Source organism: Marmota marmota, unplaced genomic scaffold, assembly GCF_001458135.2.
Source record: "Marmota marmota marmota unplaced genomic scaffold, marMar, whole genome shotgun sequence".
NCBI lineage: Eukaryota > Metazoa > Chordata > Mammalia > Rodentia > Sciuridae > Marmota > Marmota marmota.
This window is the reverse complement of record NW_026000082.1, coordinates 40,004,836-40,025,213: the sequence shown is the minus strand read 5'-3', so window position 1 is coordinate 40,025,213 and position 20,378 is coordinate 40,004,836. Positions and strand designations below refer to the sequence as shown.

Genomic DNA, 20,378 nt, shown 5'->3' with positions numbered 1-20,378 from the left:
ACTTTCCCTGTTTAATAAACGAAACATAAATCCAATTTGGAAGATTTAAAATAAATAAACAGCAAGAAATTTGGAATCACCTGCAAATCCATGAAATGTTGATATTTTGGTGTATGTGCTGCTGGCCCGATTATTGTCTGTCAATCATCTACCTACCCACCCATTATCTATCTTTATAACTCCATACTTTTCCCCAACCAAACTAGGAAAGAGTTACATGTAGTACTTTGTAGTCGGTCCTTTTCACTTACTGATGTGATTTGAGCGTGTCATTTGAGCTACGTTGTTGAATATTCTTTTGCAGTAACATTCTGAGAGCTGGCCTCCAATTCCACTATACAGCTCTACCATTTATTTGATGACTCCTTTATTGATGGACACGTGGACTGTTCCCAATTTTTTACTGTTCTAGTGAAGTGAAAGAACTACCACGCATCTCGGTTCATGCCCAGAATCCTTTCCTGATGTGGACTTGCTGAGTCAAAGCCCGGCACAATTTCAAGACGACTGGGTATTGTCAACGAAGCCCCAGCTTATGTGTGAGAATCTAATGAGACAAATGGTGTGTGGCCCAGCAAGGGCAGGCACGGCTGGCAGGATGCGCTGGGCATTGCACAGGGCCATCAGCCTTGAGAGTTCCAAGGAACTGTAGAAAGTGGTTTTTTGGTGGCCGGGGACGGTCACTCTGTTTTGGACATCATGCCCAGGCCTACCTCCTCGCTGCTGGCTAATCAGTTCACACCAAAAATTGTGCTGGCAACAGTCTCTGCCGGAAGATTCACTGTTTCTCAGGTCCCCTCTCTCTCCTCTCTCCTCTCTCTCTTCTAAATCTGATTTTGTCTTTCCTCCTTAACTCAGTAACCAACTGGCCACCTCATAAATGAGAAAACAACCTACATGCAAAATAATTAAATAGCATGCAAACCAGATGTCTCTGACATATTCTTTTTCAAAAATACACTTCAGGGGGGTATGATTGGCATGCAATTAACAACAAGCATTCAACGTACACAGCTCGATGAGTTTGGGGATGAATGTGCACCTGTGGAGGCATCACCACCAAGAAGACCACGGACATGACCTCACCTCCAAGGCTTCCTCCCATCTGGCATAGTCTTTGATATGCCTCCCCTGGGCATGCTCAATACTCATTCCTTTCCACTGTCCACGGGGTGCTTTACACTAAAAATAAATAAGGAAAGCTCACCAGGGCAAGAGGCTATGTCTCCCTCCCTGGTACTCTTTGGGCAAAAGCAGAAGTAGCAGAATCCCAGCTCTGCGCTGGTTCCAGGGAACCTTTCCCCACCGAGCAAGAAAACAAATACCGATGCTGCAAAGAGCCTTAAACACTCCACTTCCCGGCACCTCCAGGGCTCCACAGCGCTTCCATCAGGATGAGTTCGCAGCCAGAGAGACCTGGTTCAAATGGTGGGCCCTTCTCTTGCCAGCTGTGGGACCCTGGGCAAATCACTTCACCGCCATGGGCCTTGGTTTCCTGATTTGCACAACGGGGCCAGGGGCTCCTCCCTTTTCTGATTGCTGTGAGGTCTCAAGGTACTGGGCACAAGGCACACTGCACCCACCTTGCTCCTTGAAAGGTGCCATTAGGCCAACACGACTCTGGGGCTGTCGTTACGTGGAGGTCAGGAGGACCAGGGAGAAGGCCTGGCCTCCCCAACACCCCAGCCGCTTAACATGAAGCAAGTTGTTTAGCTCCATGTTTTCTATCCCTCCCACCCCGTGTAAAATAGGTGGGGACGGTACCCACTCCATAGGACTGCTGTGAGGGTTTATGGAGATGGTATATGCCATGGTTTGGAAATGGTTGGAGGGAGCTGGGTCCCCACTATGACAATGTTAACAGGTAGTGAGACCTTGAAGAGATGGGGCTTAGCAGGAGGTCATTACTGACTCTCCCCATCTCTCTGACTTCCTGTCTGGACATGTGATCTCTCCCCCTTACATGTGCTCCTGCCATGATGCCATTCATTGCAATGTGACACAGTCAAAGAGGACCTCACCAGAGACAGAAGCCATGTGGTTGCCCAATCTAGGTAAGCCTCTAAAATTGTGAGCTTAATAAACCTTTTTTCTTTCTAAGGTATAAGACCTCAGGTATTTTGTTATAGTAGCTGAAACTGGGCTCATACAACACGTGAAAAGGGCTTGGTCCATAGCTGGAGACCAATAAATGTGGTCTGTGGTTACTCTCATCAGCAGCATCAGTATCATCAACCCTTCTTTATCCTCATCATTACTGTTTATCTAAATAGAATAAATAGCTATCCTTTTCTTTTGTGTTGTCTAACCTGCTATTCATCCTATGCCTCATCTCAGCGTGTTTTTTCCCTCTATAAATTTGAGCTGGGTCTTATTTTTATCTCCAATGCTTCTCAATGTATTCACGCTTTCCTTTATCTTCTTAAACATATAGATGTTGTTATAACTTTCAACCTTCCTAGTTCTATCTCTGGGGTCATTTCTGGGTCTTTTCCTATGGTTTGTTGGCTTCTTTAGATTTCCAGAAGTGAATTTGCTGTGGCCCAAGGTGGTGAGATGTTAGACTTCTCCATTCTCTGAAAGTTCACATGGACTTAGAACCTCCTGCTTCTGCGGCAGCTGCAGTATCTCGGAGCCTTTCAGACCTGAGTATCTCAAGACTTGCCAGAAAGTCTGTGCTTTGGGGTCACTGGTCACAGCTGGAAAAACCCTGCTGACCCTGCTGGACCAGAGTCAGCAACTCTCCAGGTGGGGGTGGAAGGGAGCAGGAGGGAGCTTGGATGCTGGAGAGAAGTCTCTAATATTAACAGTCACCACTGTGCGGGTCTCGCCAGGTGCCAGGCCCTGGGCTGTTACTTTGTTTTGTATCCACAGCCACGTTAGGAAGGAGAGGCAGCTATTCCCCTTCTATAGGTGGGGAAACTGGGGCTCAGGGAGGTTAGAAACTTAGGGTCACAGAGCAGGTACATGGCAGAGCTGGGGTTAGCACAGGTGCCTGCCAGAGGCCACCCTTACTAGGCCACACTTCACATCTGTGGGATGTAATCAGGCACTACCCTCGTCCCTATTTCACAGAAGAGTCTGTATACAGGTGTTCCCCCAGGGTGCTTCCTCACACTCCCAGCCCAGACAGGTGTGGAAGGGAGAGCATCCGGCAGAACCTGCAGCCTCAACTGCACTGCAGGAAGGAGAGGAGCCTCCTCCTCCAGAGATCTCCCATGAGTGACAGCATGATCTTCCAATCAGTGTCCAGAGCCCTCCCCTCCCTGCAAAGACCCTGTTACCAGAACAGACGCCTGCCTGGATCCCACCAATGAGGGTGCAGCTCAGAAGCACAGCAACTGTGCAGGAGCAGGGACCTGGACTTCTGGTCCTGCCAGGGGGGCAGATGCTAGGGGAGACACTTGAACTTGGCCTTGGTAGGAGGGTGACCACTCTTTCCCTTCTGTACCAGGCAGAAGACCACAGAGACCTCTCAGATGTCTGTCAACCACAGAATGGATGAACCACGGTGATCTGGATGAATCTCATACACATGGCAGGATAGAGGGCGGGCTGTCAGGGATTCCATCTTAATGACGTCCCAAAGTCAGGACAGCGGTTGCCCACAGATATGCATGGTGACTGCAAGGGGTCCTGAGAGGTCTTTGAGGTGCTGCTGATGTTCTGTCTCTGGGTGTTGGTTGCATGGACACGTTCAACTGTGAAAATTCATCTAGTAGCTGGGTCACGGTCTGTGCATTTTCCTGTCTATGTTATCCTTCAGTACATTTCCACCATAACAATGAGGATGATGATAATTAAAAATCACCTGGGCTCAAACCTCAGCAAGGAAGTCCTTCAGTGGGGCCTTCCAGATGGGGGGGTGTCCTAGACTGTGAACAGCTGAGGTCACATAGTGAAAGGAAAGCCACCGAAGTGATATCACACAGCTCTGGCTTCAAATTCTAGCTTAGTAAAAGGGTTGCTTGGATCATGTCACTTGATCTCTTGAAGTCCCATTTCCTGTCTGAAAAATGGGGCCCATGGGACCCTGCAGCCTTGTCATGATTATAGGTAGGATGATTGGCACACAATAGAGGGTCAATAAAGGCATGACCCCTGGTGACCCCTCCCTCCAGGAGGAAAGAGGCTGACAGATGGAAGGGACCAGAATGTGGACTTCCCTCTGCGGGCAGGCTGGGAGAGCCTTGTTTCCAAACCTGGGGGATTTCCACGGCAACCTCTCAGTTTACTCAGGGTGATTGAGGAAAGCACCTTCAAACTCCCTTAAAACCCCTCACCAGCAGCTTTGAGATGGCCACTGCCGGAAGGTTCTTGCTTGTTTTCAAGCTAGCCCAGCCCCCACTGCCTTTCCCAGGGCAACAGAGCCTGGCATTCAGAAGGAGGCTTGGGGTCACACAGACCTGCCTTGGATCCTGACCCCCCTCTGTTTCGTCATCGGCTAAATGGGTGGGAGGAATGGGACAATGTCAGCGGCTCGGGCTGCCACAGAGACTCCAAGACAGGACCCAGGGCAAGCGGGGCACTTGGCCGTGTGCCTTGTTGACAGTCAGTGGCCACTAATTGTTGTTGGTGGTGTTATTAGTATTGGTTTAGGGGAGTCGGAGCACACTGCTGGGACATCTCACAGGAGGATATGCAAACACTGCACCATCCTAATAAGGAACCTGAGCACCTTGGATCTTGGTAACTGAGAAGGGGACCTGGAACGACCCTCCACACATCCTGAAGGATGGCTGTATTTAAAATGAACAAGTTGATTTTTTGACATAGGTATACCTCTTTGAAATGGCCATCACAAGAGAGTGAGCATGTCCAGCACCTCCCAAAGTTGCCTTGTTCCTCCACTTGGGTCCCAGGCAACCACTGATTTGCTTTCTGCCACTGTAGATCAATTTGCATTTTCTAGAATTTTCTATGAAGGGAACCATACAGTAGTATTTCCATATTTTGCCTGGTTTCACTCTGCATGATTATTTTGAGACTCATCTTTGCGATTGCATCAATCAATAGGTCGTTTCTTTTTTTTCTTTTTCTTTTTTTTTTTTTTTTGCTGAGTAACATCTTATCATACAGATAGGCACATCCAGTTGATGGATATCAGGTTGTTTCCAGTTTTTGTCTATTATAAATAAAGCTACTATGAACATTTGAGAACAGTCTTTGTGTGGACATATGTTTTCATTTCTCTTGGGAAAATAGGAATGGAATGGCTGGGTCATCTCACAGGTGTATCTTATCTTTTCAAGAAAACACCTGGGGCCGGGGGTGGCTCTGCACACCTGTAGTCCCAGCTACTTAGGAGGCTGCAACAGGAGACTGCAAGTTTGAGGCCAGCCTCTGCAACTTAGTGGGACTCTGTCTATATAAACAGGCCTGGGGACGTAGCTCAGTGACAGAGTTCCCCTGAGTTCAACCCCCAACACTGGAAAAAAAACTACCTGGGCTGGGGATGTAACTCATTTGCCTACTGTGCCCCACGTTCAATCCCCAACACCAAACGCACACGAAAACAGGGTCCAACTGTGCTGAACACATTTTCTATGTGCTTATTTGTCAATCTGCTGTCAATATAGCATCTTTGGTGAAGTGTCTGTTCAGATCTTTTGCTCATTTTTAAAAGTGCGTTGTTCTTTTCTCTCTTTTTATTGTTTTATTTGCAGTGCTGGGGATGGAATCCAGGGCCTTGAGCATGACAGACAAATGTCCTACCACTGAGCCATGCTCCCAGCCCTTCCATTAGCTCACTGAAGGAGCAGAAGTAAAGTTTCAGAAAATCCAACTTATTGACATTTTTCTCTGTCTTGTGATTTTTCTGTTATATTAAGAAATCTGACCAATCCAAGATCACAAAGATTTTCTTCTATGTTTTCTTCTAGAAATTGCTTAGATTTTACGATGGGATTTATAATCCGTTTTTAAAAATATTTTTCTTTAAATTATGCAAAAGCATATAACAAAATTTACCAGCGTCACCATTGGTAAGTGCACAATTCAGTGACACGGAGGACACTCTCATGGTACAATTGTCTCCACCCTCTCCGTCCACAGGACCCTTCATCTCGCAAAACTGAATTTCTGTCCCCATCAAGGGCCAAGTTCCCATTCCCTGGCCCCTGGAAACCACCGTTTCTCCTTTGAGTTTCTATGAATTTGACTACTATGGACACCTCATATGAATGGAAGCATGCAATATTTGTCTTTTTATGATTTATTTCACTTATCACATTGAAAGCATAATCTTCTTAAGATTCATCCATATTGTAAGATGTGCCCAAATTTCCTTCCTTCTCAAGGTCACATAACATGATCCATGTTAAAAGTCAGATTTATTGAAATGATAGGTTTATCATACCATTCATCCAAGTGTATGATTCAATTTTTTTGATTCAGTTGTGCAACCATTACCACACTTTTATTGAGAATGTACTACATACCCCGAAAAAGAAACCCTTCTAATTAGCAGTCATTCCTCCCTCCCCTCGGTCCAAGTTAGTTCCTCCTCTATCTCTGTCTCTACAGACGTGCCTGTTCCAGAGGTTTCATACAAATGAAGTCATGCCCTATATGGCTTTTGGTGACGGGTTCTTCCATTTGGCATGTTTCATCCATTGTAGCATGAATCAAAATCCCACGGTGCAGACAGCCCACATTTTACATATCCATTCATCAATTTGGACTCTCTTTTATTCCCTCTTATGGTTATAAAGAATACTGCTGCTGTGAACATTCACACACACAAATTTCACATGTGGAGGCCGCTTTCCTATCTCTGGGGTGTATACAGGGGCGTGGAATTGCTGGTTGACATGGAAACTCCATGCTGGACCATTCACGTTCCTGTGAGCAGGGAGAGGTTTCTAATCTCACCAACACCCCTTATCACTTGCTTTTTATCGGAGTCATCCTGATGGGTGTGATGTGGTTTCTTGCTGTGGTTTGATTTGCATTTCCCTTATGACTAAGGAGATTGAGCATCGTTTCAAGGGATTATCTGTCATGAATCTGCCTTCTCTGGAGCAGAAGTGATTCAAATCTTGTGTCAATTTTATTTTTAAAATTTCATTTATTTGGGGTTGGGGTGTGGCTCAGTGACAGAGCGCTCACCTACCATGTGCAAGGCCCTGGGTTCGATCCTCAGCACCACACATAAATAAAGGTATTGTGTGCAACTACAACTAAAAAATAAATAAATATTTTTTAAAAAATATTGTTTATTTTCATGTTGCCTGGGATCAAACCCACAGTTCCACGCATGCTAGTCATGCCACTGAGCCCCAACCCCAGCCCCTTTTATTTGAGACAGGGTCTCCCTGAGTGGCCTAGGCTGGCCTTGAACTTCAATCCTCCTGCCTCAGCCTCCCAAGTAGCTGGGTTTACAGGTGTGCTCCACTGCACCTGGCTATTCCTGTTTTCTTCTGAGTTTTATAGTTTACATTTAGGTCTCTGGTCCATTCTGAGGTCACTTTTCTGTGTGGTGTAAGAAAGGGGTTTGACTTCACCCTTTTGCATATCGACATCTGGCTACCTCACAACATTTGTTGAAAGGACCATTGTTTTTTTCCTTATTTGTCTTAATACCTTGTTGAACTGTGATCCAGTCTATTTAACTCTTGTGCATGGTGGCAGAAATGGATTGAAATTATTATGGTTTCGCTTTCTTTCACCCCTCCCGCCTTCTATCCTTCTTCCACAATGAGAAACAACCTGCCCCAAAACCATTCTTCATGTATGGGCTTGCTGGTGCCGTCTTTATCAAGAATGAAATTTCCATACTATGTAGGTCTAATTCTGGATCATCTCTTCTGTCCCACTGACCTAATTAACTATCTTCATGCCGACTCCACACTGCCTCCATTAGCAGAACTCTGTAATTCTTAAAATCAGATAGTATAAGCCCTGCAACTTTCTTTTTCTTGTTTACTTGGCTATTCTAGATCTTTTAAATTTCTATATGAATTTTGGGATCAGTTTGTCACTTTCTAAGCAAAGTCCATTATGATTTTGACTGAGAGTTCATGGACTCCACAGAGTCAATGGGAGACCTGATATCTTAAGGATATCTTGATCCATGAGCATGGTATGGGCTTGATTATTTTGGTCTTTCTTGATTTTTTGCTGAGCACCGTTTTATTGTTTTCGGTGTTCAAGTATTCTGTATTTTTTGGGTCAACTTTATTCCTAAATATTTCACAGTGTTCAATATTGCTATAAATGAATTTGAAAGATTCATTTATATAAAATGAACAAATATATAAAATAAATAGTAATTGCATATATTAATAATTAATATGTGCAATTACTATTTATTTTATATTTTTCATTTCATTTCCTGGGACCTTGCTAAAATCAGTTAATAATCTCAGTAGCATTTTTGTAAATCCTGCAGGACTTTTTTTTTTTTTTTTTTCTTAAACAATGATTTTATTGCTTGAGTACAAGAACACAATTATGCAACCAGGGCAGAGGTTGTAGATGACTCATGTTCCCAACTGAGTGGGAGGACTTACTTGGCCTCATCCTGTGGAGTTAATTGGTGGATTCAACTCTCTATCAGAACCAGGCAGATGTTAGTATCTTTATCCTTTCTATTTCTCTCAAGATGCTTCTAACTAGCAACTGCTCTCTTAGTTGGGTGGTGGAGGTCCTCAGGAGCATGCCCTCTGGACTTGGGGAATCTCAAGCTCTTATGGCCCATCCCAAGACACATTCATGCAATGCCCCGTGAGTCCTTCAAGATCACACTGCTTTGGGATGGACTCAGCCCTTCTTGCCCTGTTCATAAATCTGTACCTTCATAACATCAGATGTCAGCTTTAGCCAGGAGGGGACACTGCCCTGAGAGATCAGAGACAATCAGGACAGGGCCCTTTCCAGGAGCATGTGCGTGACTCAGGATGACAGCAGAGACCCTGAACAGGCATCAAAAAGCTGATGGGATTTTTTCCATGGGCTATTACATCGATGCCCATAGAGAAGATCCTGCTTCTTCCTTTCCAACCTGAACGCCTTTTATCTATCTATTTATTTTTTGTGTGCTTCATTTCTTCTCCTGCTTGTTTCCTAACTATAACTACCAGTGTCATGTTGAATGGAAGGATGGGGTGGACGATCTTAGCAATTCCTGGTCTTGTGGGGGTAGGGATGGGATTTCATCATCATCAAGCAGGATGTTAGCTGTAGGTTTATTGTAGATGCCCCCTTCAAGCTGAAGAAGCTCCCTTCTCTCTCAGTTTGCTGACAACTTTTTATCAGGAGTGAATGCTGAATTTCGTCAAATGGCGTTTGTTGTTGATTGGCTTTGCTGTGTTTTGTGTGTGTATTAGATATCATATTTTTTCTTCTTTAGTTTATTGATATGGTGTATTACAATCTCTGACTCCTTTTCTGCAATCCTGGGAATTGAAGCCAGGGACATCTGAGCTATATCTTCAAATCTTTTCATTTTATTTTGAGACAGGGTTCTTAGTAAGTTGCCAAGGTTAGCCTCAAATTTGTGATCCTCCTGCCCCAGTATCTGGGATTACAGGTGTGCACCAATACATGCAGATTGACTGAATTTTAACATAAAAATCAACTTTTCATTTCTGGGATAAGTCCAATTTGATCATGATATAATAGCATCTTTGTATTTGTCAACAATTTGTTAAGAACTTTTGTATCTATGTTCATGGGAGATAGTAGTCTGTAGTTTTCTTGTGCTGTCCATCTGACTTTGATTATTACAGTGACAGCAACTAGGAATTTGTGTATAATTGATTTTATGGGCTAAATTGTATCCCATCAAAATTCCTGTGTTGAGACCCTTATGCCCAGTACCATAGAATGCAGCTGCATCTGGAGACAGGATCTTTGAAGAGGCAAAACGGAGGAAAGACCATGTGGGGACCCACTGAGAAGGCAGCCATCTGTAAGCTGAGGACAGAGGTCTCAGAATGAGATCAGTCCTTCCTACACCTTGATCTTGGACTCCAGAACAGCCTGCAGTTCCTGGCTATGGCAGCCCAGCAAACCAATTCAATTGGTTTTATTTCTTCCTTACTATTTGGTCAAATTCACCAGTGAAGTCACCTGGATCTGGAGTTTGTTGATGGGAATTAAAATACAAGTTCAGTTTCTGTTCTAGCTCTGTGCTATTTCCAGTTGAATGAGTTCGTGTCTTTCAAGGACTTAGACCATTTTCGTTAGTTGTTGAATATTTCTTTCTACTCACACTAAAACAACAACCCAAAATAAAAGCCCAAAGTCAATCTGCTGTCTAGAGATGACGGTTACTAATGTTTGTCATTTATCTCTCCAGATGAATTTTACATATGTGCAACCAATCCCTTCTCTTTTCTTGTTCTTTGGTGGGGGTGGGGGTGGGGGTGGGGATGGGGATTGAACTCAAGGGCACTCAGCCACAGAGCCACATCCCCACCCCCTAGTTTTATACATTATCTAGAGACAGGGTCTCACTGTGTTGCTTAGCACCTCACTTTCGCTGAGGCTGGCTTTGAACTCACAATCCTCCTGCCTCAGCCTCCAGGGCTGTTGGGATTACAAGCATGTACCACCATGCCCAGTAATCCTTCCCTTTTCTAAAGAGAAAAATTGACATTGCCCTGTGTATAAAGATATGGGGTTTTTTTTATCATTCAATATTTTTAAAAAAAAAACATGATTATGGATGAATCGTTAATAATTTACTTACCTAATCCCCTCTCTTAGCTTGTTTCTGATTTTTGGAGGGGGTGCTCCTGAAAGCACCTCAGTCAGCGTCCTTTTTCATCTGTCTCTGGGAACAATTCGGGTTTGTATCTTGGTTTGCAGTCCCAGAAGTGGAATTTCTGGGTGGACCAGTTTATTATTTCATTATTGAGCACAACATGCTTGATGGGGGGAGGGTGGGGAGCCCATCCTTCCCCTGAAGGATCGGGCCTCTCTGAGGACCAGCCCGTCCAGCACCTCTGGTGGGAATCCCACACGATGAAGGGGTGGCGGTGCTGTGCGCAGGCTCTCAGGGGTCCCTGGCTTTGAGGTTGGCCTCCTTAACGCAGATCTCAATGGCTCCCAGTGACATGCAGGTTGGAGGCTGGACCTTAGTGTGGGGACTGTACCTGGGCTTCCTTCCTGATTCTTCCTTCTTCAGAGCAAGACCATCTCATTAAGAGGTGTGCGCAAACACAAAAGCTCAGCTTTGGGCAGACAGAGGAGCAATGGCAGAGACCAGCCCTGCCACTCCCAGCCCTGTGGCCAGGGGAACCTCTGGGCATTTGAAGGAAATTGGGGCCCCTCTGTTCTCCAGGATCCTGGTCTAAGGGAAGTGTGCAGATCCACAAACCCAAACATACATGTGTATCTGCAAAGGAACGCGCCCGCAGGTGCAAATTAACAGCTTCCCGTGTGATGCTGATTGGATGGGGGATGGGGAGGGTTCGTCCAGGAGAACTTCCTGGGGAAGGAGAGGGTCCTCCATCACAGAGGCATTCGGGTGGAGGAAAGGCGGGAGCTGGGTGAGGGGGGGAATGAGTGACACCTGAGGTGGGTTAATTGGATCAGGACAGTTGGCAAAGCTAGAGGTAGGAAAGGTCCCCTGTCAGCAGTCTGGGGGACACTGGGAGAGAAGGAGCCTTGTGCAGGTGAGGTGATTATTTGGAATGTCGACTTCCGAGAGTACCCTTCTCTCCCCTGAAAGCATTCCGATTCACCTTGAGCCAGAGATCAGGCAGACTCTACTTTGGAACAAGCAGGTCTTTAAAACTGAGAACCTGCCCAGCGCCCCACAGCACAGGACACCTGGCGTGCCCCACAGCACAGGACACCCGGCGTGCCAGGGCCATCCTTACTCACGATGGCTTGTCACGCAGTGGGGGATTCCTGCCAAGGTCTCAGACAGGAAGTGGGGTGCTGGGGTTGGAGCCCCATCAGTGTGACTATGCAGTCTGAATGGGGGCCTCCTGGAGCCCCGGGCTCTCCCTTCTTCTCTCCTGCCCCTCCCTCCCATGCACACCACACTCCAAACAAGGAGCAATTGGTGATGACTCCTGGGCCTACCAAACCCTCAACCAGAGGCCCTGGTGCCCCCCAGGGCACATTTAGCAATGTTCAAAGACATTTTTAGTTGTGACAACTCGGAGATCAGGGCAACTTCTGGAGGCCAGAGGTGCTGCTCGACCTCCCGGGATGCACTGGGTTGCCCCTCAGCAAGGCGGTCTCCACCCCCAGGTCAGCTGTGCCCAGGTTGAGGGGCCCTGGTGCAGCCAAGCAAGCTCACCCCTCCAGATGTGAGCTGGGGGGACTTCCTGCCAGATGCATGTGCCTGGGCCCCTCCAGTCTTAGCCTGGGTGGACACGGGCACCAACCCACTTCCAGAGCAGTGGAGCTCCCTTCTCGATGTGAACGGGGAGTCCTCGGCAGATTCTGGATTAAGGGCACTCCAGATGGACAGGGTACAGACATGATGTGTGCATGTGGAGGCCTCCCTGACAAAAGTCTCTCCTGGTCACACTCCACTCAGGTCCCCTCTTCCCAGGCACTCTATCTTAGAGAGTCCTGCCCCGTCTGTTGGGCTGGAATCTCCCTACTCTGTACCTGATCACCCTCCACACCTGGTCAGTTCCTCAGCCTCCACCATCACCTGGTGATGTCTAGTCACCCAGCAAGAAGCCCATCAGGTCATTTTCCAGAACCTTCTGGCCCCAGTATTTTCTTTTGGTAATTTTCCACCCACCCATTCATTGGCTAGAAACCCTCACTTTTCCTTTGAAGCTCACTGCAAAACCCTGGGGCAGTGGTCCCTCCACCTGTCACGATGGCTGCCCTTGAACAAAGTGCACCTTTGGTAAATGTCATGGAAGACTTTCGCATCTTCCCATGGGGATAGGGAGGCCTCTGGACTCATTTCCTTTCGGATCCCTGGGGAGGGGCCAACTCTTGGTCAGGTGCAGGAACCCCTCAGAGGGGCAGGCCAGACAGAGAACGCTGGAGGTGGGACTTCACCAGGCAGCGCGGGGCAGGGCTGTGGCAGGAGGAGGAGGAGGTGGAGCCTCCATTTTCTAGGGCATCTGCCACTTGCCCGGGGCATCGCCCTGGCTCTACCCTGCCAGTGTGCGAGGAGCGTGAAGCTGGGGCCTGTTCCCTGGAATTTGAGGAATGCATCAGGGACCTCTCAATACTTATGCTGCTGGTCCCCCGGAACCCAGAGCATGGCAGATGGGGCGCAGGCCAACCCCAGAGGGTTCAGGAAGAAGATGCTGGTTAGATGCTGCTCTGCGTGGAGGGGTCCAAGCTGCAGGGCCTCTGCCCCTTCCAGAACCTTCAGGTAGGTGCTTCCTGCCCTGGGATGGAACTCTCCACGGAGGGGTGCTGGGATGGGTGAGGGATGGCTCCTAGAATCCCCTTTTCCCCAAATGGAAGCTCTGAGCTTTTGAGTGCAGAGCTGAGCTCCGTCCCTGTAGTTTCAGCACTAGAAGGGCCTTTGGGACCACTTGGCCACCCCTCACAGGGCACTTGAGGCCCAGAGAAGCCAAGGGACCAGCCTGTGGTCAGGGCTGGAACCATCCAGGGACCATCATGTCTGCTGGCTGTGGGTTTAAGCTGCCCAGCCGCCAGGTTGGGTCACCGACTCTGGGTCCCAGGCCTCTCTGGAGTGTGGAAGGCGGGGGTGGCTCTGGTCTGAGACTGTGGCTTCCTGCTTTGGAAGCGGAGGCGTGGAGGGAAGATGCTTCCGGTGCATCCTGGCTCTGCCACCCTGGGTGCCCCTCCAGGAGGCACAGGGCGGGTGTGGGATGCTGTCACAGGGCTGGGGTGGCAGTAACTGGGGCATAGGGACAGCATGGGTGGCTCCTGGGCTGAGGCCCAGAACTGCGGGAAGGTGGGGAGATGAACTGAGGCTCAGGGTGTCCTCTCTCTCAGGTCCAGCCTGGGCGTGAAGCTCCTCGTCATCGCTGTCCTGGCCGGTTGTGGTGAGCACAGGCCCTGGGAGACCCCTCTTTGATGGCTCCCAGTCTTTCTCCTGTGTCCCTGGGCACCTATTGTTCCACTGGCCTGAGTTGCCTTCCTCTCTCTGGCTTCCTGTCAGGCTTCCCCCTCTCCCCTGGGGCTGTTTACTCCTTGGGCCATCCTACACACGCCAGGCCCTTCAGCATTTATGAGCCAGAGGGAGGCAGGCACAGGGCTGAGCCAGGTCGCAAAATACAGTGTTCACTGGGCGATCTGTACCTCAGCATGCGTAGGAGTGAGTGTGCCACCAGACACACGTCTGTCTGTCTGTGTGTGTGGGGGGGGGAGTTCTGAGCACAGGGGGGTGTCTCTGTGTGCCACACATGACAGAGTGTGTCAGGGCTGGCACCTGAGCCTCTTGTGTCTCGAGGGTGGGTTCCCTGTGGTGTGTCCCCAGAGTCTGCGCCTGGCGGGTGGGGGTTCTGCAGGGAGCTTCTCTCACAGGCTGGGACTCCAGGCACCATGGACTGGGGGCAGCCACCCTGCCGGATTGTCACAGGCAAATCAGACCCCGTCACACATACAGGGATCCCCGTGGCAGGTGCCCCGGATGCATGGGAGGTCAGCAGAACCTCTTGCTGGCTTTTCACACCCCTGGACACAGCCTGGTTTGAGGAAAAGAAAGACATTCCAGAAACAAAGATGAGGTTCAAGGTGGCCAGACATGAGGAAGGACTGGCGGCTCATGGGAAAACGGCCTGTCATTAGAAAACTCCCACTCGCGCTCAGCCACACCACGGGGATTGGCTGGTCGTGGCTTCGTGTGTGTGAGCACAGTCATGATGCGTTAGAGTGTGGCTGTGTGCAGGTGTGTGCGGGTGAGGTGCCGGTAGCAGGCATGTGTGTGTGCACAAGTGTCGGTGTAAGAGGTGTAAGCTGAGTGGGTGAGGCGCCTGGGTGTGTATTTGTGAGTGTGTAAGCAGAGTGTGTGAGCATAGAGGCTGTGTGAGGGAGTCCACCCTGTGTGTGACCGGTAAGTGCCTCACTCCTCTCCCGCCCTGTGTGGCGGATGGTCGGGGCCTGGAGCCTGGAGCCTGGTGCTGACCCCCAGGGAACATCTGGGCAGCAGGTGGGGACGGGGGCAGCCAGGAACCCAAGGCAGCCAGGTCCTTTCTTGAGGCACTTCCTGGGCCAGGTGCTCTGTACACATATTCAAGGTGGCACCTGAACCTCCAAGGGACCCATGAAGGAGGTGTCATGGTCCCCAGTTCTCAGATTTGGGAAGGGAGGTTCAAGAAGGTTGTGAGTTGTCTGGGGGGGGGGGCCAGGACTGATGGAGAAACCTAAGCCGGCCTGGTGGCTCCCGGCCACTTTGCACACACTTATCCTGCAAGGCTCAGCAGAGAGGGGGAGGGGGCAGGGAGGGGCCAGCACCAGCCTCCGTCATGCTGTCCTCAACAGCACCTTCAGGCCAGCGCCCGCCCGTCTGCAGCTCAGGACGGGCTCAGCTCACTGGACATAGGGCCTCTTCTGCCCCACCCCCCCAGGTCCTGGCTAGACAGTCCCCTGGTGCCACACAGTTCTCTTCAAGCCATCTTTCATTTCTTCCTGGTCTTCCCTCTTTTCTTTGCTCCTTGTTCTCTATAATGATGGTGACCAAAGAGCTGAGACCCAGGAAGACTCAGGAGGAACAGGATTCCCAGCCTCTACCCTCTGAGAATTGAGCAGGCCTGACTGGGGGCCACCAAGCCCCAAGAGGGGGCACGGAGAGTAGCCAGGGTGTACCAGCACTAGCTGGGCACTGACCTGCAGATCTCTCGTGGTCAGGATTGTTATTCCCAATTCACAGATAGGAACATGGAGCTCCAGGGAGCTTTAGTTATTGGCTGAGGTCTGTCTGACTCCAGAGTCTGAGCGTTTCCCGCTAAGGTGCATCTTCAGTGAGTTCTCCTCATTAGAGATGCAGAACAACCTTGTCTCAAGAAGCAAGCAAGAGTGGGCTGGGGACTCATCGAGCCTCCAGTGTCTGAAATCCCTGGCTTTCTTGATCTCCCAGAACACCTTATTCATGCAGCAGGGCAGGGTGGGTGGGAATGTCTGGGGAGAGCAGGGGATGGGGCACTCAGCCGAGCAGCTGACCCTGGTGCAGCTGAAGGAGCCCGGGGCTAGGGGTGCAGATAGGATCTACACTGTGTGCTGGTTGGCCTCCCAGCTGCGGTTCTGTCTCTTCCAGCCTGCAACACCTGGGCAAGCCTTAATTTTCTGATCCATAAAATGGGGACAGAGTGGCTCTCCTGATGCTGTGTGGGGAGGCTTCACCCAGGTAAGAACTGTAGGTGGAGCCCAGGAAGGCATGTGGAAGCCGCCCATGTGGCTCAGAGCCCAACACCAGCGAGGACCACAAGAGAGAAGGGAAGCAGTGGTCAGCAAGGAGAACGCATCTGGGCAGGTGCAAGAAGTGCCCCTGCACTAGCGCTTTCTCCATGCCTGCATAATCCTCAGATACTCCAACCCCAGGACCGTGGTGGGGGCCTGACAAGGAATACCAGGAAGAGGCCAGGGAGCAGAAATGAACCCCTGGGGTTTATGACAGCATGTGGCATTTGCAAAGCCCCTTCCAGGGAACCAGGCGCTGGGCAGCCCTTTTGAGGACCGTGTTCAGATGCTCCCCGACCATCGATGGCTTGACTTCATTTTTCGGCCCTACAATGGCGCGAAAACAACATGAACTCAGGAGAAACCATACTTCAGATTTTGAATTTGGATCTCTTACTAGATTAGTGACATGCATTGCAATCTTCTGTCACATGCTGGACAGCACTGTCGCTCCTAGTCAGCCCCCGACCACGAGGGGAAGCCCCCGCTCTGTAGTAGACTCTGTTGCTAAGCTGGGGTGTTTGGTAGAATAGGCGACTGAAAGGCATTTTTGACTTATGATACTTCCAACCTGCGAAGGACTTATCAGGATTTATGACGCATCTGCACAGCCAGGTGGCAGGGGTGTGGGTGAGGAACCCTCATCCCCTGGAACAGACCTGTCTCCACCGCCTTCTCACACAAGCCTGGGCAAGTGACTGAGTGCTCCAGCCTCAGTCTCCTTATCCATAATGGGATAACAACACAGAGGATTGCAGGGAGTGGAGCGGTTTAGGATTTTGTACATCTGGTTTCTCAGGCTATAGAGCTTTGGTAAGGCCAAAGTTAAAGGCCAAAATTAAAAACTTTGTAGGTTTCTCTCTCCTCCAGTTCCCTGCTCACCTCTCCTCTTCTTCTGCTTCTTCCTGCTTTCTTTTTCCTCTCCCTGGCCCTGGGGTGGGGGGCAGTCGTGGGGCAGGGACTCACGCAGCCCCTCGTTCTCTTATAGTTCTGTCCATAGCCCAGGGCAGCCTGCTCAACCTGAAGTCCATGGTGGAGACCGCCACAGGCAGAAGCGCGATCCTGTCCTTCGTGGGCTACGGCTGCTACTGCGGGCTGGGGGGCCGCGGCCTGCCCATGGACGAGGTAGACTGGTAGGTGCCGGAGACCCGGGCTTCCGACGGGACCAGGTGGGGCAGCTGAGGTCACTCCATCTCTGTGAGGAGGAAGAGGGGCCTCTCCCCCAGGGATCAGGCTTGTTGGATAGGTTAGTGGCCAGGAGCCTGATACGGGGCACTTTCCAAGGTCTTGGTCTTGGTCTTGACAGGACTTCAACCCCTCCCCTGTCCAAACTTTTGCTATGACCCCAAACACCCATAGGAGGCAAGGGGTGTGTCACTCAGCCCCATCAGACTGGGTGCTGCCCTGAGGGCAGGACTATGCTTCTGCCATCAGACTTGGGGCTCCCAAAAGCCATGGCTTCTGCTCCTATCTCCCCAACAGCAGCCCGCACCAAGTCTAGTATCATGGGGAGCTTAATAAATGCATACTGGCAATGACTTCAGTCCTATAAGAGGTGGGGACAGCCAGTCTGCATTTGCTTCCTGTCCTCGATATTCCAATGCCCATTGACTTTCCAGACCATGCCCCTCCCTGGCCATCAGGCGCAGCCAGGCCTAGCCTCGGAGTAGAGTCAGAGCTCCTCCGCACCCACTAGAGCCCAGGCCTCTCCTCCACCCTGACCACGCTGCTGGACCACCCGATCCACCCCACCCCCGCCACACACGCCCTGCAGTACTTCCTGGGCTTTAGTTCGGGAAGCCCTGGGGATAGGACAAAGAGGCAGAATCAAGGACAAGAGCCCTGGCACCAGCCCCAGCTCTGGCCGGCTGTGTAAGCTTGGGCAAATAATATCCCTCTCTGGGCAGCAGTCTGAAAAGGTCTGACTCAGGAAGGGCCGACGGATGAGTTTGGGGCCAGGAGCCTACAGATGACCCAAGGTCTCTGCTGGGGGGAGACAGACGGGCTGGCAGCCCCTGCCTGCTCACCTCTGCCGCCTCCAGGTGCTGCCATGCTCATGACTGCTGCTACCAGAAACTCTTTGACCAGGGCTGCCGCCCCTACGTGGACCACTATGACTTCTCGATGGAGAACGACACCGTGATTGCGTGCAGTGAGTCCCTTCCTTGACACACACACACACACACACACACACGCCTGGGATGCATGGACATCAAAAAGTAAATGTTCATAGAAGATTAATATTAGCATAGAATTAAAAATTAGCATAAGCACTCACTCGGTGTGAGTACTAAGGAGCTCTAGTATGAACCAGAGGAAGTGCTACTTTGTACCCTACAGTCCTTGCTAACCACTCCCTCCAGGGTGGGGGTCCTTGCCCGTGGGACTGGAGGGAGGAGGTCTGAGCATGGAGATAACCTGCAGGGTGAGCCTTTGCTTCTTCGGGTGACTTAGGTAAACCCAACTCCATTTCTGGGCCTCGGTTTCCCCAACTATTCGATGCTGGACTTCAACTATACGAACTGAACTTCAGTGGTTCCCCAATGTTAGCCTGCACCAGAGTGACCCGAAGGGCTTGTGACAACATGGACGGCTGGGCCCCGGTCCAGAGCAGCTGACCTGAAGGCTAGGGCATGGCCCGAGGGTGGTGCTGGTGCTACTGTCCCCAGAACACATTCCGAGGGCCACTGGGCTCTCAGAGTTGTGCTCCAGGTGCCCATGTCCCGGGCCTCCACCCACAGCCTTCACCCCACCCTCACAGGCGAGCTCAACAAGACAGACTGTGACAAGCAGACGTGCGAATGTGACAAGAGCGTGGCTCTGTGTCTCAGGAACCAGACGTACCGGGAGCAGTACCGCAGCTACCTCAACATTTACTGCCAGGGCCCCACGCCCAACTGCAGCATCTATGACCCGACCCCAGAGTTCATCTGCGGACACCACTTCCCAGTGACCCCTGCCCCTCCCTAGCACTCCTGAGGTTTGAGCGAAGTGGGTAGAGGATCTGTCTTGGGGACCAGACAGATGGAGCAGACAGGGGTGGGACCAGGGCAGGAGCCCAGGGGCCCTGCAGCAAGTTTGGCCTCAGAGGACCGGGAGACCCGGCCCTGCCTGTGGCCACCGGCTCTTCCAGCCCAGCTCTGGACATGACTTTGTCCTGGTGCTGGTTCTGGACTTGGTGGGAAGCGTGTGGCTTGTTGGGGTCTCTCCTGAGTGTGGAAGGCAAGAGCTGGGAGGTGAGAGTGAGTCCTCTCTGTCAGCCCAGCTTGATTCTCTGAGCCTCCAAGACCTGGCCCCCAGGCCTCCGGCACATGCTGGGCTGTGTCCCGGGACCCAGCTCCCAGGCATGGACAGGGCTGTGAGGCGTGGCTTCTGGGGTCCCTGGCCAGCCCTGCAGGATGATTAGGACGATTCTCCTCTGCTCTGGGGGCTTGTGGCTCTCTAGAGCTCATTAACACAGCAGGTGGCCCACCCCACATCCATGGAGGTGACACAGGGGTGCAGGTCCAGAGGACAGGTCCCAGCCCCCAAATCCCTGTTGCTCAAAGTGCCTCTGAGCAGACGCCTGAGCCCACATGCAGCCAGGCATCAGGTGCAGGGTGGCACTCCCTTGAGCACACAGAAACAGGATGGGGACACCCAAATATACCCGCAACACTTACAGCCCCTCTCCTTGCCTCTCTGACCCATGCACATATAATCCCCAACCCCCACCGCAGGACACCACTCACCTGAGGAGGACCCCTGAGCATCCTGACGGGAGCACGCAGGGCCCGGCCTCCAAACTCTCGCTTACAGCAGCCAGAGGCAGGAGGTCAGGGACCTCATCACCCTGTGCAAGGGGAGCCAGGTGTCCGGAGTCCTGTCCATGGGGAAGGAGCTCACCTGACCCACCTCAGTGAAGAGGGACACAAAGGTGGAAGGGAAGGACACTGGGAAGAAAATTCCAGAAGGCAACGGGGTGGGGGGAGTGGGCAGGGGGATGGGAGCCAGGAGAGAAGGCAAGGGCCAGCTCTTTAGAAGGGGTGGTGTCCAGAGAAGGGACAGGAATGAGAGAGGCACTGGGGTGGGGACAC

General features: G+C 50.8%; 1 protein-coding gene and 1 pseudogene across 1 annotated transcript; one reads left to right on the top strand and one right to left on the bottom strand.

The window, feature by feature from the left end:
- Positions 1-8,346: 8,346 nt before the first annotated feature.
- On the bottom strand, positions 8,347-12,619 carry LOC107141568 (annotated as a pseudogene).
- A 416-nt stretch (positions 12,620-13,035) lies between these two features.
- On the top strand, positions 13,036-19,336 carry Pla2g2f (phospholipase A2 group IIF). Its single transcript, XM_015484877.2, has 5 exons — positions 13,036-13,306; positions 13,900-13,949; positions 17,291-17,435; positions 18,345-18,454; positions 19,064-19,336. The coding sequence occupies exons 1-5, from the start codon at positions 13,191-13,193 to the stop codon at positions 19,270-19,272; spliced, it is 630 nt and encodes a 209-aa protein (XP_015340363.1). The 5' UTR covers positions 13,036-13,190; the 3' UTR covers positions 19,273-19,336.
- Positions 19,337-20,378: the final 1,042 nt, after the last annotated feature.

Coding starts and splice junctions, on each gene's coding strand:
- Pla2g2f (XM_015484877.2), top strand. CDS start 13,191: ATGGCAGATGGGGCGCAGGCCAACCCCAGAGGGTTCAGGAAGAAGATG. Junction 17,436..18,344: donor CCCATGGACGAGGTAGACTG/GTAGGTGCCGGA, acceptor TGCCGCCTCCAG/GTGCTGCCATGCTCATGACT. Junction 18,455..19,063: donor CGACACCGTGATTGCGTGCA/GTGAGTCCCTTC, acceptor CCACCCTCACAG/GCGAGCTCAACAAGACAGAC.